General features: G+C 33.8%; 1 protein-coding gene and 1 non-coding gene across 2 annotated transcripts in view; both read right to left on the bottom strand.

Moving 5' to 3' along the window:
- Nucleotides 1–1,007: 1,007 nt before the first annotated feature.
- tnpo2a (transportin 2a) overlaps nucleotides 1,008–27,494 on the bottom strand; it is a 26,675-nt gene continuing 188 nt past the window's right edge. The window contains exons 2-25 of the mRNA XM_056453291.1: nucleotides 25,631–25,730; nucleotides 23,775–23,850; nucleotides 23,512–23,661; nucleotides 21,081–21,187; nucleotides 19,885–20,018; nucleotides 19,719–19,800; nucleotides 19,033–19,155; nucleotides 18,291–18,409; nucleotides 17,517–17,577; nucleotides 17,158–17,329; nucleotides 16,189–16,341; nucleotides 15,427–15,652; nucleotides 14,230–14,401; nucleotides 14,062–14,148; nucleotides 11,640–11,747; nucleotides 11,394–11,552; nucleotides 10,107–10,194; nucleotides 9,874–9,972; nucleotides 7,483–7,578; nucleotides 7,210–7,285; nucleotides 6,361–6,460; nucleotides 5,848–5,922; nucleotides 5,596–5,738; nucleotides 1,008–4,607 (exon numbers count right to left, since the gene is read on the bottom strand). Coding sequence (XP_056309266.1) covers nucleotides 5,631–5,738; nucleotides 5,848–5,922; nucleotides 6,361–6,460; nucleotides 7,210–7,285; nucleotides 7,483–7,578; nucleotides 9,874–9,972; nucleotides 10,107–10,194; nucleotides 11,394–11,552; nucleotides 11,640–11,747; nucleotides 14,062–14,148; nucleotides 14,230–14,401; nucleotides 15,427–15,652; nucleotides 16,189–16,341; nucleotides 17,158–17,329; nucleotides 17,517–17,577; nucleotides 18,291–18,409; nucleotides 19,033–19,155; nucleotides 19,719–19,800; nucleotides 19,885–20,018; nucleotides 21,081–21,187; nucleotides 23,512–23,661; nucleotides 23,775–23,850; nucleotides 25,631–25,729 — 2,670 coding nt within the window. The 5' untranslated portion in view covers nucleotide 25,730 and the 3' untranslated portion in view covers nucleotides 1,008–4,607; nucleotides 5,596–5,630. The remainder of the gene's footprint in view (nucleotides 4,608–5,595; nucleotides 5,739–5,847; nucleotides 5,923–6,360; nucleotides 6,461–7,209; nucleotides 7,286–7,482; nucleotides 7,579–9,873; nucleotides 9,973–10,106; nucleotides 10,195–11,393; nucleotides 11,553–11,639; nucleotides 11,748–14,061; nucleotides 14,149–14,229; nucleotides 14,402–15,426; nucleotides 15,653–16,188; nucleotides 16,342–17,157; nucleotides 17,330–17,516; nucleotides 17,578–18,290; nucleotides 18,410–19,032; nucleotides 19,156–19,718; nucleotides 19,801–19,884; nucleotides 20,019–21,080; nucleotides 21,188–23,511; nucleotides 23,662–23,774; nucleotides 23,851–25,630; nucleotides 25,731–27,494) is intronic.
- LOC130221846 (small nucleolar RNA SNORD41) lies at nucleotides 17,403–17,472 on the bottom strand. Its single transcript, XR_008836333.1, has one exon. It is a non-coding gene; the product is annotated as a small nucleolar RNA SNORD41 (small nucleolar RNA).

Here is a 27,494-nt window from a genome sequence, read left to right as displayed (position 1 = left end):
TTTCCAAGCACTGACAAAAGACAATACATTATTTTCTATATCACACTTTTCACTCATGTGAACATGTTTATTAACCCATAACTGGATTTCTCATACACTTATGAATCCACAATCTATCAGTAGTGTTTTGACCTTTAATAAAGCTAGAAAAAACACCATTACATGTGTGTATCTGCATTATGGAGTGTAAAACAATGTTCCAGGTTTTAAGTATTTAATTTGTCATTTGGATTTATACATACTGTTACATGAAAGTCATATTCTTACATGCTATTTTGTGGTAGGGTCTTTACCACAAAAAAAAGTGAAAACTGAAAAATAAAAAAAGCAGTCCTCTGAAACAATGGTTACATTATTGCTTTTTTTTTTTTTAATAATACAACAATGACCATGTTATTTAATGTTTGATTATATAATTTTTGTACCTTAAGATGTTACTAATATACAGAAAACCATGAAGATGTTTCTCTTTTATCTTTGCGCTATTGTAATTGTATGCTGGTAGTTTATTATGATCCATGCAAACATACTGCATAGAAAAGACTTCAATCTCAGAAAGCCGCAGCTCTGCAGTTTTGCTCCAACTCTAATCAAACACAGCTAATCAAGGTGTTCTAAGACTACTAGGCACTATTAAGTACACGAGTTGGAGGTGGTTAAAACTAAACTGTGCAGAGCTGTGACGCTCCAGGAATTGAGTGAGACCATTGATCTAAATTATTTTTTATTTATTTTAAATAGAGGTATTTATTTAGAGCCATTTAAATCTGGAAAAATTATATTTATATCCCAGATTATATGTCAGATTTTTTTTCAATCCGTGCCTCCAATATCAGCTACATACCAATTTATTGAATTATTGTATGGGAATAGAGTGTATGCTTGACATTACTAAACTAAAATTGCACATTTGGAACACTATACACTATATATTTAATACTGTGCATTCTGCATACTCTAAATTGTGGTTTTCACAATCTTGAATGATAATCAGAGACCAGACTTGATTTTAATTTGACAGAAATAGTTTATTTCCCCAATCAAAGTATTTAAAGAAAGGTGATTACTGAAAAACAGGTCAACGTCCAAAATGAGAAAGGGGGAGGAGGGAAAAGACATCTTAATGCTTCAGCAGACTTTCTGAAAATCATAAGCTAAATGCATTTCTCCAACTGTCTGAAAACCAAATAAAAATTCTTTAAACAAAAAGAAAACCAAAAGAAAAACTTTTAAAGTCTAACAAAATCTTTGTGCATATGCACAAAACAAAATATTAAAACAAAAGTATATTAAACACTTAAAAACATTTAACTTAAAATAACTTTAAATAAAAGTTAAAAAAATTAATGTAAATAAAAACGTTAAAAAATACTAAGTTCTTGGAGGAACACAGGTCTGCTTGGCAGCATATTATTATTACAGTAACAGGAGCAAATGCAGTGCACAAATCACTTAGAATCAAGGCTTCTCCATTATGTTAGTTTCGGTTAACCAATTCTAAACACTTAACAGTATGATGTTGAAATTACCACAAATTGTTTTAATATCTACTTCGCATTTACATTTTTCTCGACTAAGTTTAAACCAGAGTTCATTTGAATTAAAAAGGTAGGTCTTGTCTAAACAGTTGTTCTCCAAATCTTTGCAATATATTGGCTAAATATTGAAATACAGGCCCTTACAAAAAAAAATTAACAGGGAGGGAAAAAAATAAAATACCCTAAAGGGTGAAGCAGCTTACAAAAATGTTTACATTTAAAAAATGAGATTGTCAGAGCTAGTGTTTAATGATGAGGGAAGAAACCTTAAGATGCAACTGTCTTTTCATAGAAACGGACATGCATATTGCTTTAACAGGCATTTAAAAAAGCGTAAGCATGATCAAAGCAAATAAAAATAAAGGGGGGGGGGGAAGACTTGGAAACCCTCTCCTAAATCTCTTCGACAGAACAACATCATATTTATATATAAAAAAAAAAAAAAAAAACAACAAAGATATTGGACTATTTTAATTTAAGCAGAACTTTACCTATACTGTTTGTATTTCCCAGAATTCATCAGTCTGTATATTTTGCAGAGGAACCACATTACGTGCTATCAGTCTAAATTTCCTTACTAAATGTGTATTCAGTGTTAAACCTAAGCTAATTAAAGAAATAGCTTTTATAATCTTGTGGCAATTAGATTGTCCTTACACAAGCCAAGCATTCTTACTCTTTAAAACAGCCTTCATATCTTTAAGAGTCCCACTGAGCGGGATTCTGACAGTTCTTATTAGAGAAAGTGCACATCGATAACACCAGCAACTAGAGTTCCTTAAATAGACAGTTCAAGCTAAAATGAAAACATGTATTCTATTTATGTCCCCTCAGACCATCCAAATGTAGGTGACTGTGTTCTTAATCAAAACAAAGGATTTTTAGCTGAAACTGTGATTTATAAAATGCAAGTCAGTGGCTTCCAGCCCGTTAAGACTTAGAAATACACAGGCAAAATTACATTCTACATCCAATATCATTGAACCATCACACTGAGAGAGATATATATATATTCTTTTAAAATAAATCAATCCACAGCTTAGGCATACAAATATTCTGCTTCATAAGACCTAAGATGTAATGACTAGAGGCACAGCTTCTGTATTATTTTTACCTTATTTTTGGACTCTCAATAAGCCTGTTAGCATTTTAAGAAACAGACCACAGCTATCTCTGTAAAAAATTAAAATGTTATTCTTTTAAGCTTTGCTTATTTTGTAACTCCTGCTTCCCCGTAATTCAGTTACGAATTTGCATTATAAGACCTTGATTATCTTTACTTCAACAACTTTTGAGGGAGAAAAAATTGAAAAAAATGAAAAGATCTTGAAAATTTTAATAAGTGATGCATTGTCTGGGCTAGTGTTGTACATTATGATTTAAAAAACATGCTGGTAACTGTGTAGTATTATTTATGTTATGTAACGGACTGATTTTCCTGTACATTATTATATAAGATGTCAATAATAATCTAATTTAAATTAAAATCATATTAAATTAAAAGCAGAGTTGATATATCAACATCAACAGCCGACAGAGCTAAAGATCCCATAGATTGTAATATTGTTGGGTTCCACAAACAATTTGTGTCAGGACAACATGAAAGAATTAAGTTGGCATATTAGTTTACAAATGTAAGTGGAATAAAAAAAACAATTAAGTTGTCCCAAAACAACTCTAGAATTTTTTCATCTTTTTTTTAAATAAGTAGCTTGAACAAACAGCAAATGTAATTGTCAGTGGAATAAATTCAAAATCATTAAAAACGGAGAAAACAGGTTACAAAAGTTTTTTTTTGTTTAATTTTACTACAGTGCACATCTTGAAAGGCCTGAGAGTGAGTAAATGAACAGCATTTTATAAATAATCATTTTCACTTGAACTATCCTTTTGATAATTATAGATATTTAACTAGAGTTATTCAAGCTCTTTTAAAAGCAGCAAAAGGCAAATTAATCTCTACAGTGAATTTTTGGTGCAGGGTTTCTTAGATCGATATTCTTACGCAGCATTTGCGACACAAAATGAATAATAATAATGCTTAAATACATCTTCGCAGCAACTAAATCTGAAAATTACTTTGCTATGACCACCATAGAAATCAACAATTCCATTAAGGTTCCTTTTACAGCTTACAGCAGAATTATTTGACTAAAATGAAATAAGCAATCTCTTTATGGAATGAAATATAGCTCAAGGTAACACATAGCCACGGAGGAAAATCAAGCAAGCAGAAAATAGAGAAAGAAATGTAATTATTAGATCATAATGATTGCATGCTTTTGTCATTAGTCAACCCTAAAGGTCATAAAAATGTAATTACCTTTTAAACTAATAACTTTTAAAGTGAAAGTGCACCCAAAAACTCAAATTTCTACAAAAATCGTAAAAGTGGACTGCAACTACCATTTTAAAAAAGATTCATCTTGTATTGTGTCATAAAAATATAACTGAGCAACACTCTCAGTGAACTACTTCAACTGCAGCCACTTTCTCAAACCATTGCAAGGCCTGATTACTTGAAATATGATGCACAACTACTACAAACCTGTCTTATTATGACATTTAATCCACTTGTTTTATGCAGAATAGAAATTGTGCACATTTCAAATGAGACAAGAGAGAAATTTGTAATTTTTGGGTGATCCATCTCTTCTAGAAAACAACTTTGTTCAGTTATGGTCTGCCATGAGCACGTTTGCAGCTTGTGTTTTGCAAGTGTGCGCTTTTGGCATGGAGCCGAGAAGCCAGGCTTTTTGCTAAGGCTGGACTATTAAAAATGGCGTTGTTTTGTCCAATAAGCAGCTGGTGAATGTTGCCTGAATGAACCCTCCCCCTCCCAATCCAGATCCCTGAGCTTCATGTTTCATTCCTGTTCTGAGCGAGTCGGAAGCCAAACTGTGACAATAAAAAGGCTGATTTCGCATTAACTCTCTCAAATCCTCTTTCGCATAGAAGGAAGTAGGAGTCTCCAGATCACGAACCGTCACTCGACTCCGGCACTAACAGCAGGCAGTTCCCACAAACAGACATGGATGAGTTCCCCGGTAACCCTCCCGTAGATTTGACCTGCAAATAGATTTAAAAAATAAACTTTAATTTTACAGGAGTGCGATGCTGACAAATTAACTGGTGAAAAAATATAGTTTGTTTATAATTATCACGATCAGACAAATCTCCACACACACACTGAAAACTTCAGTAGGTGGCACTAAGACCACTTACTGACTGATTCACTAAATCAAGTGATTTATTCAAGAAGGTTGATTCATTTATTCAACAATGCTTTATGAATAGCTCATGGAATCATTGATTTATAAACAGGCTCATTCACCATTGTAGCTTTAAGATCCATAAATGTACACTTTTATAATTTTGCTCAAACTCTGACCTTCATAGAAATGCATTTACGCCTAAATCGCTTTATACAAAAGTTATATTTAAAAAAATTGTGCTACAGTCATTAAAATCCTTTAATTGATAATCTAACATCTCTTTTAAATAAAATCTTATGTACAATAAAAAGAATCTTTCTCTATTTGTAATAAATAGACTGGCAGCACATATACTAGTAGCACTACATTACATAAATGTTCTATTTATGATATTTTTTATTTATGATATTATTAGGGATGTCCTACACTCTTTCAGCAGTCCTTACTTCACATGCGCATTCAATACCTCAGGTTGTCACACGGGGGCATGAATAAACTGTTCCTGATTGAAAGTGAAACTGCCAGACTGCACGAAACACCCGAAATTACATGAAACTCCGGAGGAAATGTGGATAGCATGGTGACGCAATGATGTTAATCGAACTGTGTTTTATAACCTGTAAAACGCGATCACGAAAGAAAGATTCAAAAAGCAACTCACGTAAACACCTTAATCATATTATTGTCTTATACAGCTTAAGGCAAATAATTTGATTACTGATGTCCATGTAAACGTAGTCAGTGAGACAAGCTTGATAACTCAAATAACAACTACAATATCTTAAACATTGCACACTCCATTTAGTAAGCTGTTTTTATTGGATCACTGAGGTCATTCTCACCTTAATAGTTGGTTTTCCATGTCGCAGGAGTGAATCTACACGCCATAGCAGGCTGAAAGTCTCTCCTTCAGCTGTGGTGGAAACTGTTCTGAGAACTGCTGCCAGTTTTCCTCCCCGACCTGATCCTTAAAGCCATGCAGAATCTAGAGAGAGAAATTGACAAATGCCTTTGAAACGGCAAATACTTGTGCTTCTTTGCTGGCAAACTATAAACTCACCAAAAGCTTAGCTACTGAAGAGAAGTATTTGTACCTTGTAAAACATGTCCCTCAAATCGTCTTTCGGAGTTACCCAGGAGGCCACAGCATCACAAAAGAAGATGAAGTCCTGAGTGCAAAAAAAACATATTAAAGGACAACTGGAACTACTAACCCTTTTTTTTTTATTAATTAAATAAGTCAAATAAATACAATTTTCAATTTGTCTATTGTCTATTAGTAGACAAGTGGGCTAAAAATCAGCATTTAAACTTTATTATTATTAAAACGAGTACTTTAAAGAACAGACAAAATATAATTATACATTTATTTTTAAACTGCTTTTATTTATTTATTTATTTTTTAATAATTCATAAATTATACAAACAACAAATTATTTAGGAATTCATTAGAAATCAAAGTAGTAAGAATATAACATTAAAAACATAAATTACCATATAGTCTAACATCTGTGTAGTTCAGTGTGGCTTTTTTTGGTTATGGTTGCCACAATGTGTAATAACCTTTTTAATTCTGGACATGACGTTTGCCATTTATTTGCTCTCACCTGTACGACTCCACCAGGATTAACTCCAATCATCACACAAATGCCCCTGAAGGCGGAGTCTTTCTCCTCATTGTCCCGAATGTTTCTGAGCGATGTGCACCTAGATTTGGGAAGGGGAAAAACATTTGTTAGACTTTGTGTAAATTCTTATGCATAACCCACACATCTGCACAACAGTCAAAACCTGTCAAGTCAAATATGTGAACATCCAATCTGTCTGCTTACTTGGCAGAAGCAACATGCTTCAAGTATTTGATTCATATTTAATTTCAATATATGAACAAGGTTTAAACTGAAAATGCACTTCTTTTTACCTGCTTACATTGTAAAGGGTCAAGTTTGATCGATCACATGGGAAAAAAATTATCAATTCAAAATGTAGTCTTAATCCATGATGTAAATACAGCTTCTCAGGTCAAAACAAATACTTGCTAAATCACTTTTGGATAAACTGCTGACCTTTGTCATATGGTTAGCACTCCTAGCAGAGTAGTTCATACACAACATCTTATTGGCAAGGCGTATCAATGTTACATATCAGGCCAATGCAAATTTTTGCATCAAAGAGATAGTTCACCCAAAAATTTCTCATCGCTGACGTACCCCTCACTTTTTCCACCCTGTCTGAGTTTCTTTTGTTTAACACAAAGATAATATTCTACTATTGACTTTCATGTATTTGTTTTTCTACTATGGATATTAAATGTAACAGGTTTAATGTTTCTTCAAAAAATAATGCTTAACCACTTGAGGTTGCGTAAAATTAAAGAACTATTCTTTTAAGTAATTATTGGTAAATGTATTCGACATTTGGATACTGTGTATCCCCATAAAACCATAGCATCTTACCAAGGGCGAATGAACTGTGGCAACATGGGGGCAACTTCCTGTGGACACACGTATCCCAGTCGACCAATCGTAATGGCTGTTTGACAAACAAAAAGAGGACATGAATGCTTCTAAATTGTTCATTTAGACATTTAGCTACAGTCAAAAAACAAAAAAATCAGAACAACAGTTTCCACACAGTAGATTCAGGATTCGAATGTCTGTGTTAGTGTTCATCATTGTGTATATGTGATTTCACTGAAGCGCATCTAAAGTGCATCTGCATCACATTACCGGTGTTCTCCAGCAGAGTTTTGGGTGTGTTGGGTCTGTTGATGATCTCCACAAGGTTATTGAGAACCAGGGCCACAAATGGCTGCATCTCCGTACCTGGGAAATAGTAATCAATTAAAATTAAAAGAAAACCCCATAAAGAAAAACATTAAGTAAATAAAAAGAAAGAGCCTCGAAATAAAACAAAATTGAAAAAAATATATCTTTAATACACAAATTGGTTAAAATGAATTAACTACATTTGTAATTAAGATATTAAATAAGCATTTAATAAAATGTTCTCCAATAAACTACAAAATAAAAGCGACAGCCTGCATTTATACTTCTAATAATAATAATAATAAAATAAAAAGTAGTTGTCCTGTTTTTAATCCAAATATCTAAAAAAATTATTCAAATAAAGATACAGACTAGACACATAAAATGTCATAAGAAATTATGTATTGTTTTCTAGAGAAAAACAAACAAACCAAAAAATACAGCAACTTTATTTGATTGTTTGCTTAAAACAAGCAAAAATATTTGCCAATTGGGTAAGAAAAATAATCTTAACAAGATATAATCTCAAACAGAAGATTTAAGCATCACTTAATTTTCTCTTGCCATTTTCTTGTATAGTCTTGATTTAAGATATTTTTAGATATTTGGCATGGAAACGAGATGAAATAACTAAAAAAGCTTTTTTGTAGTGTAGCTATACGTGACTACAGATGGAAAATGAATGATCCAAAAAAGGCGAGTGAATAAAAACGTCTTTAGTCTTACAATGCTAAGTAACTATACCACCGCTGCTTATACTGTTATTAACCCTTTCACTGCTGAGTTTAATCTATTCAATCTGGCCCTGGGAGTGAGTTTTGTTAGGCGATCATTATTTTAGAACGTTAAAATGTTACGTTCAGAATAAGCATGTTCCCTTAATGTTTCCGTGGTGACGCGTCATGCTTGTCATGTGACACCGCAGCCACAATAGCGCTGTATGACAGATGTATCTCTTATTATGCTTTTCCGTTTTAATACAAAATGTTCACACGCTTGCTCATATCACCTACCTGATATTCCAATTCACACATTGTGTTTTTAAAGGCAGTATAAATTATCTTGATCCTTATCTATAACGTGAGATGGGCGACGCCAAGTTTACTTGCGGCCACTCGTTTGCCTCATTCATAAAAGCAGAACATGCAGGATTCAGCATATAAATTTATCAGGTACTCTCAAAATACCTGCCGGTAAGTGGCTGGTGAACTTAAAGAATAAACTGAACATTAGTTACTTTTACTATGTGTATCTGATATGAATAAAACACATCGGCAAATGATATTTGAATGGATTGTTAGACTTCCAAAGACTTTCTTCTGTGTATTACAAACATTAAATGTATTGTTTTACTAGTACTTGTGTGCATTTCCATGTCTAAAACATAAAATAAGCATTAGGAGGTTAAAACACTGCATAATTGTGATATATGACATCGGCTGGCGATGAGCCAGAGCAAAATGCCCCAAAACTCAGTTTGAATTTTTCAGTCGCTACTAACGAGCTGACGTGAACTTGTCATGCTTGTCAAGCTAGATAAAGAGTAAACACCAGTTCCAGGGACTTTTTGTTCCTCACTTCAAAACAGAACAAAAGTAGGAGTCTGTAGTGATTTACCCTGCTGTTGAACTCCATCTGTGTCTATGAGGTGCCAAACTCTGCATCAGTGCGCGAGAGAGACCGTGTTCACTTTGCTTAGAACTCAACTAAAGTGTTTAAATAATCAAACGTCCCCGCGTCGCGCGACAAAATGAATTGATTATGAAATTTGTTGCCAACTTTTTTGGTGATAGATTTTTATCGATATAATCGATTGTTGTTGCTGCCCTAAATATAAATCACTAAACAAATTAATCTCTTTGCAAATAGTAAGACAAAAACTTTAAATACTAAAATTACTAATCAAATTAAAAAATTTATTATCATTATTAATAATAATAATAATAATAATAATAATGTTGAACAGCATGTGAATTATACAATAAATCAAACTAAAACGCTAAAATACAAGATGTAAGATGGAAAAAAATTAAACAAAAATACTAAAACATTAGTCAAACACGAAACCAACTTAAAATATTAAACAAAAAAAGCTGTTAAAAAACTAATGGCAACTACTAAAATAATAGTAAAACAAATAAAGAAACCAATAAACTAAAACAAATTGTACATGCATAAAAACACTAAATAAATATGTAAAATACATGAGAATTAGAAAATACAAAAAAAAAAAAAAAAAAAAATCACATTCTGCATTCATCTTTTAAAATCAGCCTACCCAATTGTCCAATTAAAAAAGTGCCACAGTAAATGTGTGAGAGAGCAGGAGTTAATGTGTGTCTAAACGCTTACCCATCTGCATGGTGATTTCCCCGATGGCCCATGTGGCGTTGTTGCACACAGAAATGAACTCGGGGTTGAGATTGAGGCCCAGCACAGGCATGAACTCAGCTGGAGAAGGCAAACGGACACCAATGACAAACTGACCAGCACGACACACACAAACAAGCAACAGCTAGAATGAGAAACGTGGCTCTCCATCTGTCAGGCGTCACCCAGTAAGACAAATACAATACTGAACTCACCGACGCAGGGTTTGACATGAAGAAAACAGGCTTTAGTCAGGTCTCCCAGCAGAGCAAATGAACTCTGACGCACCTCCGGCATCGTGTCCTTCAGTAAGATCAAAACACAACATTTAAGCTTTTTATACAGTACACAATTAGTAAACAAATAATTATATCAATGGATCCATTTAAAACATTCTTACTAAATTATTATTACCATTTTATAATCGTGCGATAGTTTAAATAGTTTTCTTTGTTAATGAACATAAAAAATAAATTAAAATAGCAAATAAAACATTAATACAGTAGAATTTTAACTGCTGTTATTTTAATTACTACATAATTTACACTATAAAATGTATACATAATAAATTAACATATAATTTCAATTTTATTTGTTTTAAAGTATTTGTAATAAAGCATTAAATAGATTAAATCAGCAATTTCAGCATCATTGCTTAATTTATTATTAATACTAATTCAAATTAGTTTTAACATTAAATACTCATTTTTAAATCATATTTATTTAGTTAGTATTGTTACATTTTAAAATATACATTTAAACTAAAGCTAACACAAAGGTAATGCTTAAAATAAAAAAGAACTAAAAATAAACAAGACAAATGAATAAAGAAAGAAAAAGGCTTAAAATTAACATACAAATAATAATAAAAATAATTAATAATTAACAATAAACTGAATTTTATTCCCAAAAAAATTTTTTTTTTAGGAATTTTTAGGGCTGCAACAACGAATCGATTAAATTGATTACTAAAAGCATTGGCAACAAATTTGACAATCGATTCAACAGGTCAAATCACAATCGATTTGACAAAAGTGGAGGAATACATGGCGAAGGCAGAGAAATCTTTGCGACCCCAGTCATCCAAGGTGTGGGAGCATTTCACAAAAATAAACAAGTGTTTACTGCCACATATGCAAAAGTGATATCTGGATTGAAAACAGGACAAAACTACTAGGTTTTTAAAATTTTATCATGATTATAACAGCTCAGGGATGTTCAAGGACAACGTTTGTGCACTTTCTAAAGATTTTAGGATTTTTTGAATAAAGGGTAGGAAATGAATGCGTTTCCTTTTTTTTTTATCCAATTCATTGATTGATCGAAAAAAATAATAATCAACAGATTAATCGATTATTAAAATAATAGTTAGTTGAAGCCCTAAAAATTTTATATAGACGAATGATAATAATAATAATAATTTATTCTTAGCAGTACAAGCATTAATAATAGCAGCAGTTTTCCAAAAATGAACACATTGAGCTTCTGAAATCACACTATACCTGCATGCACTGGAAGAGCAGGGTCATGATGTTACTGCGAGTGACCAGCTGCTCCACATTTGCTCCGAGTCCTTCAGCCAAACCGCTGAGCAGATCCAGAGCCACAATCATGAAGTCTTTATCAGGCGCCTCATACTGCTCTGGCTGCTGGTTATACATCTGTAACAAGAGCACGACAAACTCATCAACACCTGAGGAATCAGCCAAACATGCTTCATTCCCAAACAAGCACAGATGTGGACTGACCATGGCTTGAGCAAGGTTCTTCTGGACCAGAGTGACACAGCGCTGATAAACCGGTTCACAGTAGGGCAGAAAGCCACTCTGCAGAGCTGTAGCCACTGAAGACAGACACTACAAATACAAGTTGACACAAAGAAGAAATTACTAATTATGTTCAATTACAACATGCATTACATGGGTGACTTTCTTCCTTCAGTAGAACATTAAAGAAGGTTTAGCTGAAATAGTGGTCATTGGTAACTTATAAAATGCAGAGTCAAAGGCAGCAGGCATTTTAAAGGCACAGCATGTAATTCTCACCACTAGAGGATGTGTATTCACGACAAACAAAGGTGTAGTTTGACGATGCAGTGACTGAGTGTGAAACTGAGTTCTACTACATACTAAGGGACTCATGCAACAATGTTCATGCATGAGCTACAGAATTCAGAAGTTATTTTCATGGTAGTATGAAGTAGAGTTCACATATTGTGCAGGAAAGTTCGTTATTTCCAATGGAGACAAGGGTTGCACGATACTGGAATTTGGTACCAATCAATACCGATATTTTAAAAACTTCAATTTCCAGCTAACATTTGAGCATGCTCTTAAACAGCACTGATTTGTCATTGGGTTCACCTGTTTAAAAGAAATGACTGTGAATGGCCATCTCCAAACTCATTGCTGTTTACTGACTGTATCCACAGATACAGGGACACTGGACTGTTTTAAAGCCGCGATTAATCAACGCATCGCTCGTATGTCAGCTTAGACAAACTAGCTGATCGACGTGAATTTGAAACGCTCCAGTGTACCTGTATCTTCAGAACACAGCGATGAGTTTAGTGAACTGATGACCTTCACAGCCAATCACATTCATTTCTGTTGACCATGTGAACAACGGCAGATCAGCGCTGTTTAAGAACGTGCTTTATAATTTGCTCCATAAATAAAACTTAGATCAGAGCTGCAGCAAGGGTTTGTCAGTGTTAGACCCTTAAAGAACACAGTAAATGGTTGCCTATCAACGACAGAGAACAAGGGGTGGTCCACTAAGTGATCAGATTTTAAACTTTAGTTGATGTGTAATGTAGCTGTGTGAACAAACAACATCTCTGAATCCAAGACGCTCAAAGTTCAATGCAAAGGGGGGTATTGGCTTTTGCAGAGTTAGCTTAGCAGAGCCTACAGCAAAAAGTTTTTGGGGACTACAAAAAAATACAACCGGGCTAGTGAGATTACAAGCGCTTCCAGTTACGAGCATTCACCTCACGCACACACCCTGAGCAGCGAAGGGGCGTAGCCAGTGGAGCTGTAATGTTAAAGCAGATAATGCTAAAATACCATGCAAACGCTGCTATTTCCACAGAGCTTCTTCTGTTTCTGTATTTGGGCATCCAAAGAACATGACACAAAGAGAGAAGTGCTTACAGTTTAATTTAATTATGTTCCAGAAAATTATATTTAAAAAAAAAAAAAAAGATATAGCACTAGCATTTGACAAAAAACTTTGAATCCAGCACTGAACAGAGGGGTTAAAGCTCCAACAGACGAACCTGAGGACTATGAGCCACAAGTAGGTTTATTTGTTAAAATTGATCAACTACAGGCAGTTTCTAGCATTAACAGTATGTTGTAGCAAGGACGAAAACAAGGATGCAAACAACGGGAAATGGTGTTTGGCACCTCTAACAATTTAGATACAATTTTATATTTATCCGGCAAACCGCTGTAAGCAGCGCTGCAGTCTCTCTCTATGCGGCTGCTTTCCCTGCGTTCTAACAAATTCGCAAAAGATATGTTAACCATTTAAATTACTTCCACATGCTTATTCTGTAAAGGCACTTGTCAGATTTTATTTTAAAGAGCAGGTGTGAGCTGTGTGCTCTTCATTTCTGCCTGATTCAGACAGCTAACAACCTCCGCCTCTGACTGGACTGTTTACACAGCTCAAAAGCGCGTGCTTGTAGGGGAGTGACATGGAGCTGATCCGCCAATCACAGCACATTATGTTAGCTGACCAATCAGAGCCTCTTGAGGGCGGGCCTTTCAGAGGAACTAGGAAATATGACAGTCCTTTTCATGTTAGCAGAGTAGCGGTATATAATCAAAGGTATATGAAAAAATAACTTGATTTTCTACAAATGAAGCATGAGCACACATTGCTTTGCATCTTACAAACACAACCAAGCCTTAAACATACACTGTGGATCACCCCTTTATAGTTTCTCTGTTTTCTATAAACCCGAATCGAAAGTTGAAGATGTGACTTCATTAGAATGTCACTAGTTAAAATAACTTATTTCTCAGGATTTGAACTGGTTTCGAAATATGAGATAACACATATCAGCAAAATACACAATACTGTTCTGGTGATTTTTGGATATTTTAATGTAAAACATATTGTGCCTTTAAAGATTACTCAAGACCAACACAACTAGTTTACCTCCAACAAGGGGAACAGATCCTTGTCTTCATCTTTCAGCTCATTCCATTTCTGAATGAGAGGTGGCATGAGCTTTTGGATATATTCCTGTGAAACAAGAATCACAATAAGTGTTTATCAGAATTATAAACCATCCATTAAGATGTGATAAAAGTGCAGTGATCGTACTGGCTGGTTCAGATGGTGTCCGACAGAGTCTGCGAGGGTGCCGATAGCATCATATAAGATCAGCAGGTTCTTGTGCTGATACTTGCTGAACGCAAACACCAGTGTGTCCAGAATGTAGCTCAGGTATGGAACCAGCTCAGTACAGGCCTCTTCTTCTAGAGTCGCAAATGCACTGATGAAGAAAAAAAGAAAAGATCAGCACTGGTCCAATGTGTCGACATTTCTTCAGAAACATCTTAAATGGGGGAGGTTTGCTGGTTTAAACAGTTTGTGCACATTTTTATTACGGAGTTAAGAGACTAACCAAATAATCAGTATTGTTTTATAAACTAAATCATTCAGTAACTAGTTTAAGTTATTTTAATTTCATTTTAAGCTTCAGTTAATAAATGACAAATTAATAATCTATTTTACAAATATAAGGCGTAAATTGCAAGACAATTAATGCATGTACAATTGACATTTAATCTCAACACTGATAATTTAAAAAAAGAAACTATGTTGCTATTTGAAGGCCATAAGACCTTTAATAAAATACCATATTATCTAATAGTTGTAGCTAATGAAACAAATTTATCAAAAAACATGTTTTAAATGTATATTGTTGGTTTAAGACAGGGGTGTCCAAACTCGGGCCTGAAGGTACTGCATAGTTTAACTCCAACTTGATTTAACACACCTCCCTGGAAGTTTCCAGTACAACTATAAAGAGCTTGATTAGCTGGTTCAGGTGTGTTTAATTGGGGTTGGAACTAAAATATGCAGGACACCGGCCAGGAGTTTGGACACCCCTGATTTAAGACATTTCAGTTCAGTAATATCTAAAATTTCCAAAAATGTCAATACAATAGCAAATTCACCTAAATGCATCAGCTTTATTATTCTGAAATATGCAATGAAACCTTTTCATCTACTGTATTTCACAATTATTAATCATTTAAATTAACAAAACAGAATCGCTTCACCAAAATGTAGCTACTTTAATTTTAGATCATAAAATCAGAACAAATCAGGTAAAATGTAAATGTTTTGGACACATTTTATATTAAGTGTCTTGAACTTCTATGTCCAAACACTCCTTCCAACAAATTATTATACACATTCTAAATATAAAGGGTAACCATTTCAAAAAGATAGTTTAAGGCTTTAAAATTTAAACATGGTTGAGTAAGTTATCTATGAGCAGGTCAAACACACCTGCAGGCAGCCTCTTGAACCTTCTTGTTGCTGTCGAGGATGCGTTTGAGCAGCTCAGTCATGAGGGGCTTGAGGTAGGAGTCTGCCGGCTGACTGACCACCCAGTGTGCATAGCGGCTCAGAGTCCAGCAGGCGATGGAGCGCACAAGTGCCTTCTTATCACAGAGAGACTGGACCAGGTGAGGAATTAGCTCCGGCAGGTATGGAACCATATCCTGCATACAGCCTGCAGATAAAAAGAGCAACGAGTTCAGATACACTTTTTTTAATAACTGTATTTAAATGGATACTTGCATCCTAAGTAAATATATTCAATTACATTAAACATTAATATATCAAAGAGATGTTTTATACTTTTAATTGAAGCATTTTATTTAAATATGCATTGTAAAATCCAATATTACAAATCACAACACATTTCAATATTGACAAGAAATGTTTGGTGTTACAAATCAGAATATAAGATTGATTCTGAAGGATTGTTTAGCTTTGGTTTCCTTTTTTGCTACATCAAATAAAGCCTTGGTAGTATTGTGGACTTTTTAGAAACTTTTTTTTTAATCTAAACCTTTGAGGTGTAATATATAATGTGCAGTTCACATTTTTGTATTATGAATGGAATATTCCCAAATAAGTGTGTACTGAAAGCTAATCTGTTATTTTAAACAGATTTTCAAACAGTCATTTCTGTGATTTCACAGTCGTTTCACTGCAAACCTATTGTCTTCTCAGCTGTCTCGTCTTATCCATGGTCTCACATACCTTCAGCAATGGCTCCCAGCACCAGGATGCCAGACTCTTTCACCACCCAGTCAGGGTGGAACAGCAGTTCCTTCAGCACTGGAAGCAGGTGAGGAAGCAGCTCATCCCGAAACACGTTGGCCAAGACATCAAGAGCAGCTGCTGAACACTTCCCTTCAGAGCAAAAAACAACTCGGATCAAATCGGATCTGCAGTTACCTTGAGAATCATTTTAACTTTGGTTTGTGGATCAGGCAGTATGAATACTTGAACATCACTGACATTCATGATACAGTTTGTAATCATCTCCACAAAATACACTTTCTGGGCAAAAATTATTTGCTTTACAGTAGTAATGCACCGATTTACATTTTATAGCATATTTTTACATGCAAATTGACCCATTCAGATTTTTTCTCTTTTGTTTTGTACTCAAATATTTTTTAATACTGAATTACACTTTAGTATTACAAAATAGCAGACTTCAGACTTTGTAAAATGTTGCTCCATAAAATGTGTAGACAGGCTGAACACAGATGATCTTTAAAGAAAAAATATACACTTTTCTAAAGACAGTAGTCGACAATCTAAGTGGATCAGAAAATATTTTTAATAAGACAAAAATGGACTTGTTCAATAGTATTACAACAAGTATTACTTGTTCCAAATGTTAATTATTCTAGTACACCAAGTACAGATGTTCACTTTTGCTTTAGATAGAGCTTTGCACGGATGAAATGAACAAATACCCTGTTACTTTCGGCCCCCAGCTTTATTAAAAGATAAAATTTCAAGCAATAGTCTAAATGAGCTACAAAAGCCTGATCTGTACAATCTTTTTAAGGAAGTAGAAAATGAACAAAGGTCAATATTTGTTATTGTAGTGCAATTATCAATTTTGGGCCAGTCAATCAATAAATCGCTACTTTACAAAATGGGCAACAGTTTTACAAGCAGCAAGTTGTTGGTTTGTCATGTAAAATCACTCACGTAGATTCCAGTCGGACAGACTGTCATCATCATCATCGTCGTCATCTTCACTGTCCTCTCCTTCCTCCCCCTCATCACCCTCGTGCCGAAGAGTGACCGTACGAGACTTGTGAAAGCGTGGCTTTATGTCCTGCTCATTGTCAGGCACGGCCTCATCTTCCTCCACATCACCCTAAATGGAAATTAACAAAACAGTGTGATGAAACATGGCTGGCTCAATCTAAACTGTAGCTGAATTGAAGAACTCGGGTCAGACAGTATGAATACTTGAAAATCACGGAGAACATCAAGAGAAATTTTTATCATCACACCTGAGGCTGGACTGCTTCTAGGAGTTACTATTATCTCCAACAACTAACCTTTAGCAAAATGATGTCAATCTCAGAGTACTTCATCCCGTTGACCAGAACAGGAACCAGTCTAGGAGAGAATAATATCTCATATTATAGGTATTATATAACATCTCATAAAGAGGTCATATTAAACCTCAGAACATTGCAGATGGATGTGACAGTCACTACAGTATAAAATGAATAATAATGTGCATCTCTGACAATAAAGCAAACATGAGATAATTGCCATGGCAACAGGCAGGAAGCTCAGTTGCAAAATACAGGACAAGGGTAGAAATGTGCTAATTAGCTAGCACTCCTTCAGTGTTCATAATCTTGCTGTTTAAAATGCACCGTATGGCTAAATGTTTAAAGCATTTTATAAATGCTATCATGATTCAAATGACAAAAAAAATTAATAAAAATGTCAACAAGTTTACCTCATTTTAACAGTCTAATAAAAATCTATTATAATAATAAAACTAATAAAAACAACGCTTTAATGAATTATTTTATTAAAATAAAACAAATACACAGAAGTGTCAACTAATCTGGATTATTATATTTTGATAATATGTATTATACATTGAGGCATATGATCAGTCATAGACAAAAAGACTAGCCGAAAAAATGTGCAAAAGGTAAATAAATACAAAAAAATATGAATTTTTAAAAAATTGTCCCGATTAGTATTAATACTAGTCCTTACACAAACTCAGTGTTGAGCATAGTTTATGGCTATCTGAGAAAAAACAACAACTGCATAAAGTTTCAGTTCTCATATGTAAACTGGTCACTTACTGTGCAAGGTGTCCAGACAGGACGTCTTTGCAGATGGGCTGTTCAGCTAGTGTAAGCCAGAACTCACAGGCCTCCAGAGACACGTTTTCATCTGGGTCCTGTGTGCGCTGAAGCATGTACTGTACAAACAGTCAACATTATACATATAAGGCTGCACACATCAAAAATCACAGTATGGACTACTGTCAGTAAATTTTAAACAGCAAGAGACTATTAAATAGGGCATGTGAACATTGTGCAAAATAAAAAACCTGTTGCCATACCACATACACATGGAAACATACACAGGGCTCATTAAAATTTAAATTAATTATTTGGTTTGAATATGGCAAGTTATCCTAAAGCTAATATTGTTAAACTGAAAGTTCCATTATAACTGCGATTGGTCTGTTTTTGAATACAAAAAATTTAACCAGTAAAATGGAGTTCAGAAAAATGAGTAAAAAATGAAAATGAATGGAGTAAAAATATAAGACAAAAAAATTAATTGAGAATTTTTTTTAGAGTACAGATTTTGCAGGGCAACATCTAGACCAGGGGTGTCCAAACTCAGTCCTGGAGGGCCGGTGTCCTGCAGATTTTTGCTCAACACACTGCATGGATGTTTGAAGAAAGCCTAGTAGGAGCTTGATTAGCTAGCCTAGGTGTGTCTGATTGGGGTTGGAACTAAACTTTGCAGGACACCGGCCCTCCAGGAGCGAGTTTGGGCACCCCTGATCTAGACAGTAAGGTTGTTTCTTACCTCGACGATGCTGCGCATGTGAGGGAGAAGTCGGTCTACTCGCACTTCCAGCAGCATGACCAGAGCCCGGCACACGTTCTTCCGCACCTCCGAATCCTCATCTGATGACAGCGCAAACAGACTCTGCAAATACATGCAACAAAGAAATTTACACAATGCACACATTTAGGGCAATACTTCTCTCATGACGGTGTAAGGTTTCTTGAAAATGTACAGGTGCTACTCAACATTTGACAAATTTAAAAACAATAAAAATCTGGACATTTCATCTAAAGTAATTGAACTAAATTCCATTCAATAAAATATGGTAATGACCCAATTGTATGATTTTTAATGTATTTCACAGAATGATCCTCAAATAAAAATTTTCCTCAGCAGAAAAAAGAAACATATTGCATCACTTCTGCTCCTCCACAATTTGAAATTTCAAAGAATTTTCAAAAAGAATTTATAAAGTCAACAGTAATAGCATAGTAACTCAAAAATACGTTTTTTTTAATTGATCAATTAATGAGAAGCTGCTGATCCAAAACAAGGTGGTTTATATTGGGAAAATCTATTGGGAAAAGTTTATACGTAGATAAGATTATATTACATATAACCACTTCCTTTACAACTCTAGTGGGAGTTGCTTTGGTAACATTAATTAAGAATTAATATTAAATCCATTCTTCATGCTTCAGTACCTCAATAAAAGTGTCAATGTTGTCCATGAGGGCTTGTGCTCTACTAATGATGAACTGGTTTACACAAGCAACAGCATGAGACCTACAGAGCCACAAAAACAACCATCAGATCCTCATTATATGAAAAGTTTTGTTCCAAAAAAGATGAAGAAACCTCCAGACTGACCGGATCTTGGGGCTGCAGTGTTTGAAGAACTGCAGAAATTTGGGGATCATGATGTTCAGGGGTCGGTTCAGAGCATCACTGTCCAGCAGCTCAGAAGAGTCCTCGCAGATCTTCTGAAGAGCTCCAAATGAGCCCTGGATGTGAACAAAGAAAAAAAATTATAATAATCTCCTTATATTTCTGTATTCCAGAGGTTTACCAAGTGTGAGATGCAATAGCAGATCAGTATAAGTATGGCAGGGCTAACAACACAGTAAAAAAAACATTCATACAGTGCATTTCTGCTTGTATACTTAGAGCAAAAAAACATGGCAGAAAATGAAGAATGAGCAGGACACATTTAATGATTTAAGAAATGTGCAATTAGCAAACGCTATTGAGCAAAGCTGCGATTGTCTTGCACATCAAGTTGTGCGATCAGCAGTAAAACGCTGAAGGCCACTCGCGCGGAGACTCCAAACACACATAAAGAAACAACTGAGGAAATCTACATAGTGTTGCATTATAAACAAAAGTTAACTGCTTTCATTGATTCAGCATGACTTGATTAAACACTTGACTGCAGTTATGAAGTGAGTGAAGTGAGTTCAAAGTAAAAACATTTTAAAGCATCATGCAGAGAGAGACGACACCAAGTTAAGATATTCTCAATGAATAAAGAATACAGAGAGATGAATCAAGAGCTTGTGACTTAGAATCAAATCAGACATCTGAATCTGTGAACACTACATTCTAGAGCTAAACAATAAATGGTTTGAGCATCGATATTGCACCATGTGTACTCAAGTCACATCACAGGATTAGATTGTTCATGAAAGATTAAAAGAACCATATATTTTCAAATATATTTAAAAAAAACTACTTATATAATGATGATTATCATGTAATTTAAGTTTAAGTGTTCAATTTTTGTACTTGAATATGGTTACACTCCTTAGAAAACCTTTTTATTTTTGAGCTGTCGTATTTATATATGCTTTTATTATATTTCATGCAGATGCACTGCATAGAACAAGACTTGATCTCAGACAATCTAAATCTTTCCAAATAGAGCTATTCAAATCACCAGGTGAAATTATATTAAAAACAAAATACCGCAATGCCAGATTTCCCATGCAGCCCTATTACGTACACAACCTTTTCAACATTTTCTTATGCAATTGTGTTCAAAAAGTATGCAAGACAACAGCACAAACCTCGCAGATGTTGTAGTCCTCCGAGTCGAGCATGTTGCACAGCTGAGGCAGTAACTCTGGCCATGTCTGCAGCTCCCCTTTGGTGGAAATTGTTGTGATGAGGATTCCTGTACACAGAGACAGAGAACATCAGATTTCCTGACAGCAACTGAATTTTACTATTAGGACTATGATACATGTTAGCTTTCACAATGTATATTAGTCAACTTTTGAAGTGGATCAAAAAAAAAAAGGTTTTCAAAATACTCCACAAAAATGGATGTAAAACAGTTAAACAATTTTGTAGCAAGCTTTTGATCCACTTCAAATGTTGGCTACTGGAGTTACCAGCAATACAACGCTGCTCTGTAACAAATTAGCAACTTGTCATATTGTTAACTGATGTATACAATTAAAACATTATATTAGTCCTTAAACTACAAAAAAAAAATCTTTAAAAACTGTCCCACAGGCTAATTCAGACATAAAATGGAGATAGTTTTGAACGTATTGCCATATCAGCTCCTCTAGCCATTTCAAAGTAAAACCAGATAAAATTTTCAACATTTTATAAATATCACTGTTCTATAATCATATAAACAAAAAAATTAACAAAAAAAAGACAAACAGCAATAAATAATACACAAGATAAAAATCTAAAATGTTTCTAATAAAAAAATAAAAAATAAAAAGTTACCATTTTTGAAGGATTCACATTAAAAAAAACCATTAGCTATGTTTCCATCCAAAAATACGAATGAACTTTATGCACAAAACTGGATTATCGCATTAAAGACATGCGAATAAAGCAACGTTTCCATCCAATGAGTCAAAGCGAACAAAAATTTATGCGGATCATGGCGTTTTCATCAACCGTTTTTTATGCGCATAAAAATAGGTAAATGGAAACATAGCTATTGTCTGACAACATTAAAAATGGGGCATTCCAAAACATTTAACACTTTAGTTTCTGTTGCAATATTGACAGGCATGAAATGAAAAAAACAACACGTTTAAATTAGTGGTCTCAATCTCAAATTGGCAGGGAGTCATATCAGTGACTGACAATTCTTAGAAGGGCCGCTTTAACATTCAAGCACCAAAAAAAAAAAAAAAATGTGGAAACCTGATGTAATTGATGCACTCAGACATTCTTCACTAGAGTATCAAAGCTCCTCTTTGTTTTTTTTATTGTACATATTGAAGAGGTAGTTAAAATTGCTATGAAAACACTACAATTTAATAGGCATAATAATAATAATTATTACTATTCTGTCCCAATCAATTGCTGCTCAACCAAAAGTTTAACAGACAGCAGACTAGGTAACTTTAGAGACTTTCAATATCTTTCTTTTTTTGTGTGTGGATGGATGGATGGATGGATGGATAGATAGATAGATATAAAAATTTTTACTTTAACATGTTCAATTCAGCCAGCAGTCAAATCTTAAGCACATGAGGGGAAAATCTATTAAACGAGACCATTTGAATCGAATATTAGCAAAATGATCATATTTACACTACCATCATAACGTGTAAGTCATGGAGATGTGTTTTTTACAACACAATACAGTGGTATAAAACAAATTGATCAAATGACGCTTTTAATCAAATAACAAGTGGTTATTTGCGACTGCACAACAATGATAGTAATTCAAAAATAGAAGTTAGAAGGGCCAAATTTCTTTATATTTTTATGCAAGTTGTGGGCCAAAGGGAGTAGAAGGGGCGCTGCAAATGGCCTGGAGTTTGAGACCCTTGATTTAAATAAAGATTTTACATTATTATTATTAGCATTGTAAGATTAAGTTAATAGACGAAGGACAAAAATTTTGGAAATAAAATGAAACCTTGTTGAGTAGTGTAATAAAATGCTGTCCTTTTCAACTTAGCATTAAAATATGAATAATAATTTTAATGCCATTTTATAATTTTGTAAAATATTTCACTGTATTCATGTCCTATTTATGGTTTGTATTTGCCGTTTATGATCTCATTTTATTGATGTGTGTGTGATGTTTTGTGTATTGGTGCATTTGTAATTTAACACTGTTGAATGGCAGTTGTTTTGTTATTCCTTTCTTTGTCATTTGGGTAGAGGCTTTAAAGCAGCCCTTTAGGTATCTGCCACTTCCTGTACTTTATGGCTTGTACTTTCACCTTTAAAGTCACTTATTTTTATGCAAAAATACAATAACAAACATTTAAAAAAGATTTAACATTTTAAAACAATCTTTTCTTTGTAACAATCAATATAGTAAAAGAAATACATGTCTTTAAAAAAGTACATGTTTGTCCAAATATGTTATTTACAGGGTTTTATAGAATGTGGCTTATTTTCAGTTATCCTTTAATAGTTCTTGAAGATATTGAAATCATTTAAGAAAAAAAAAATTAAAGTGCATAGGTGCTTATTTAGTTTATGTAGAAGTTGTTTAATCTAGAGCTTCACCGATAGTGGCGCGGATGAGAGGCGAAGGGTCCCCGATGTTGTTCAGACACTCCTGCTTGATGAAGTGTGCAACTGCTGGAGGGAAGTTCTGATAATGAACCTTCACATTGTTCTTCAATATCAAACCACTGAGAGATCGTGTGGGCTCATCTGAAGAGGAGAAAAATGGTCATTTAGAATCACAAAGACTGTCTTAAAGCCTGATGGCACATCACACGTGTGTAAAACGATGAGCAAATGTAAAAATAAACCCAGGCGCTCACCTTCAGTTTTCAGCCTCGTCAGGACGAAGATGAGATAGTTGTTAAAATCAGGAAACTGGTTCAGCTGCTCCAGTTTCTGAGGGTTAAATTTATGCATTAACACAGATAGCATTAGCATCCGGTTACTATAATACATTAGGGCTGCACATTATATCATTTCAGCATGGCTATTGCAATGTGACTATCACATTAGCACATCGCAGGATCTGCAATGTCACGTTTGGTCTGTAATAAAAACAGTTCAGAACAGTTTAACTCTAAAAAGAAGATTTTTAAGGTCTGTAATGATGTACGATTTCAAGCGAATTTAAACCATTTGGGCACTAAAAATTATCAAATTTGTAAACAAAGAATTGAGAGAGATCAATTGTATTTAATTATTTCCATAATGAACACTATAGTAGTTATCATTTGAGACGGAGCAAAATAGTTTTTTTTTTTAATTATCTTTAGACAAGAACAACTTTGAAAGATTTGATCCACTACAAATGTTGACTACAGCATAGTGTTACTTAACATTTGATCATTTAATTTTTGTACCTCTATACTGTTAAACTCTCCAGGAAACCATAAAGCACTGTTTAATTATTGGTATCTTTGTTCTAGTTTAATTATTTGTTTATTACTTTTTATGCAGGTTCACTCCCCTACAAAAGCGTCACAATCAATGTAAACTTATGAATTCTTTCCAAACAGTCATCTTGTGAATTTGCATTAATATTGCAAAACATTTTGCAGAAAAACAGAACATTGCAATGTCAGTTTTTCCAATATCGTGCAGCTCTATTCTACATGCATACTGTTCTCACTATTAAAATAATTTTTTTAGGAACTTTCAACATATGCTAAAGACAAAACATACAAAATATATATATATATATATATATATATATATATATATATATATATATATATATATATATATAATTACAATTACAAGTCTATAAATAACGAAAATGCATGTACATAAACTATAAAGGCATCAAAACAATGGTATATTAAAAACAGGTGATACAAGATAGAGTTTATATGGACAGAAGATTCGTATTAGCTTCATTCAGAAATCCTACTAAGGGATTTCCATATTTTGAACATTTTTTTAGGTTCTCTTAAGTATATACATTGCACAGTGATTCTTTGGCCTATAATTAAATCAACATTATCCATTAATACAGCCAACTAAAAAACAGCAGCTTTTATTTCTGCTTTAATAGCCACAAAAACACACACATTAAGTTTGTGTTAGCATCAGAACTGCAAAGAGAGAACTGCATTTATTACCACGTCTTGTAATGTTTAAAAAATAATAATAAAAAAAATAATTAGAGTGAGAAAACTCAATTGGAGAGTGAGCGGGTATTTGAATGCATTCGTCTGTATAAAGTGTTTAAATTACGAAAGCAACCCTTTGAAAAACCTTCAAGATTTTAATAGTTCAAACCCTTTCTATGATTTCGTATTGTCACTTTGTTATTCTATTTTTTGTACTTAATGTTAATACCAGGTTTTATGAGTTTCTTTATTCTGTTAAACACAAAAGAGGACATTTTGATTAAATCTGAAAACCCGATAACTATTGATATCCTTAGTAGGAAAAACTAATACTATGGATAGATTCATTTAGCTTTCTTTAAAATATATTTTGTGATCATCAGGAAAAAAAAACCCTCAAACCGGCTTGGAACAAGTTAACGGTGAGTAAATGATGACAATTTTCATTTTTGGGTGAATTGTCCCAGTTTATTTATTATACTAATACATGCATATGAGAATATTAATATTGTCCCCACCCATATAGCACACACGCACTAACTTGTGTGAATGGCAGGTAATTCTGTGATGTGTTGTGTGGATACCTGTTGCACAGCTCTCTGCGTGGCTGTGTTTGGAGACTGAGAGTCTCTGAGGAGCTGCAGGACCTGCTGGAGGCCTTGTTCATCCGGCTGCCACTCCATCCTGTACACAAGCCACAAACAATTACATTCTTCATGCCTTCACAATTTACTTCCTCTTATAAAATCTATTGCCAAACCTTTGACTAGAAAACAACTTTTGCACACTTTGTAAACCACATCTATCATCTTGCAAATTACTTAATAAAAATGTATTTTTTTTTTGTAGAGAAGGGATGGATTAACAAATCATTTACATTTATGCAGTTTGCTTACATCCCGAGTGACTAACAAAAAGAGCAACAAAGCAATTAAAAGAATTATTTTTTGTATGCAAGTGAATTGGTTTAAGCGTTGGGTCATTAAACAATGACTACTACTCATAAACATGGCATTTTCCATGTCCTGCAAATCTGTGTTTAGGTTAATATTTAAAACAGTGATTGTATATAACGATTTATTTGATTTAAACAATAAAAGTTTAAACCAAAAAGATGAAAACGACATGATTCAGTTAATCAACTAAATACTCTTTAAAAGAATAAAAAGTATTTCAGATACACAATTCAATTAAATACACTGCAAGCCAGTTTTCAATATTTTTTTCAAAAGTTTCAAATAGTTTCCAGATACTTTCAATTTCAGACATTGTCTTTCATTTCACTTTCACTTTGTGTATATTATAATAAAAAAAACATGACTAAATCGCTCGCTCTTTCTTTCTTTCTCTCTCTCTCTCTCTCTATATATATATGTGGATGGATTAACAAATCATTTACAGTTTGCTTACATCCCGATTGACAAAAACAGACAAAACAGCAACATAGGAAATTAAATAATTTTTTTAAGTTTGTATGCAAGTGAATTGGTTTTAAAGTGTTGGGTCATTAAACACTGACTACTACGCATAAACATGGCCTTTTTCATGTCCTGCACATCAGTGTTTAGATTAATAATTAAGGCTGTGATCACATATAACTATTTATTTGATTTAAACAACAAAAGTTTAAAATAAAAAGATGAAAACTCCACGATTAAGCCAATCAACTAAATATTTTTAAAAGAATAAAAGTATTTCAGATACACAAGTTAAATGTACTGCAAGCCATTTTTTTTCCAAATTGTTTCCAGGTACTTAATTTCAGCCATTTTGTTTTTCCAGTTCACGTTCCTTGTGTACATTATATTGAAATTACATTACTAAATCTATCCATTTAATAATAGTTCTGTACATTACCTACATACTTCTATAAACATACCTTTACTCAAAACACTCAATTAAAAATGACTGTACCTTGATTAGCCCAAAAATATGCGTTTAATAGTCTCAGTCTCTCACAAATACTGATAATAATGTACCTATTGAGTTTAATCTGGTATACTTTTACAACTGATCGTTTCTTTGCTTTGTGATCCAAGAGCTAACAGTAATGCACGTATCTTAAGCAATTCGATACACTAATCGAAATTAACATTACATAAAGCCTGTGGTTATAATTGTTAGCCCTTTGTCCGACTTAATTCTTGATCATTAATAAGCTGATGAAGGCGTAAAAGCATGAAACAAGCAAGCAATGCACATGGTCAGAAGAGCATAGCATGCCGAGGCCTTGTCTTTCACCATACGCAAGAGAGTAACTCAAAAACCCTCGGACACGACGTTAAAACATTATCAACACGTAAAACGCTTATAATACGCTTGTTACAGATACAAAAACATAACGCGAAACTTTGAATCGTAAAGCAACAAGTAACGGCCGTCTAACGCTAATCCTACATAAATAGCATTGCACACATTCAACAAGTGAAGCGTTAGCCGCAAACTAGC

This window comes from Danio aesculapii, chromosome 3 (genome assembly GCF_903798145.1).
Source record: "Danio aesculapii chromosome 3, fDanAes4.1, whole genome shotgun sequence".
NCBI classification, from domain to species: domain Eukaryota; kingdom Metazoa; phylum Chordata; class Actinopteri; order Cypriniformes; family Danionidae; genus Danio; species Danio aesculapii.
This window is presented reverse-complemented; position numbering and strand designations above follow the sequence as displayed.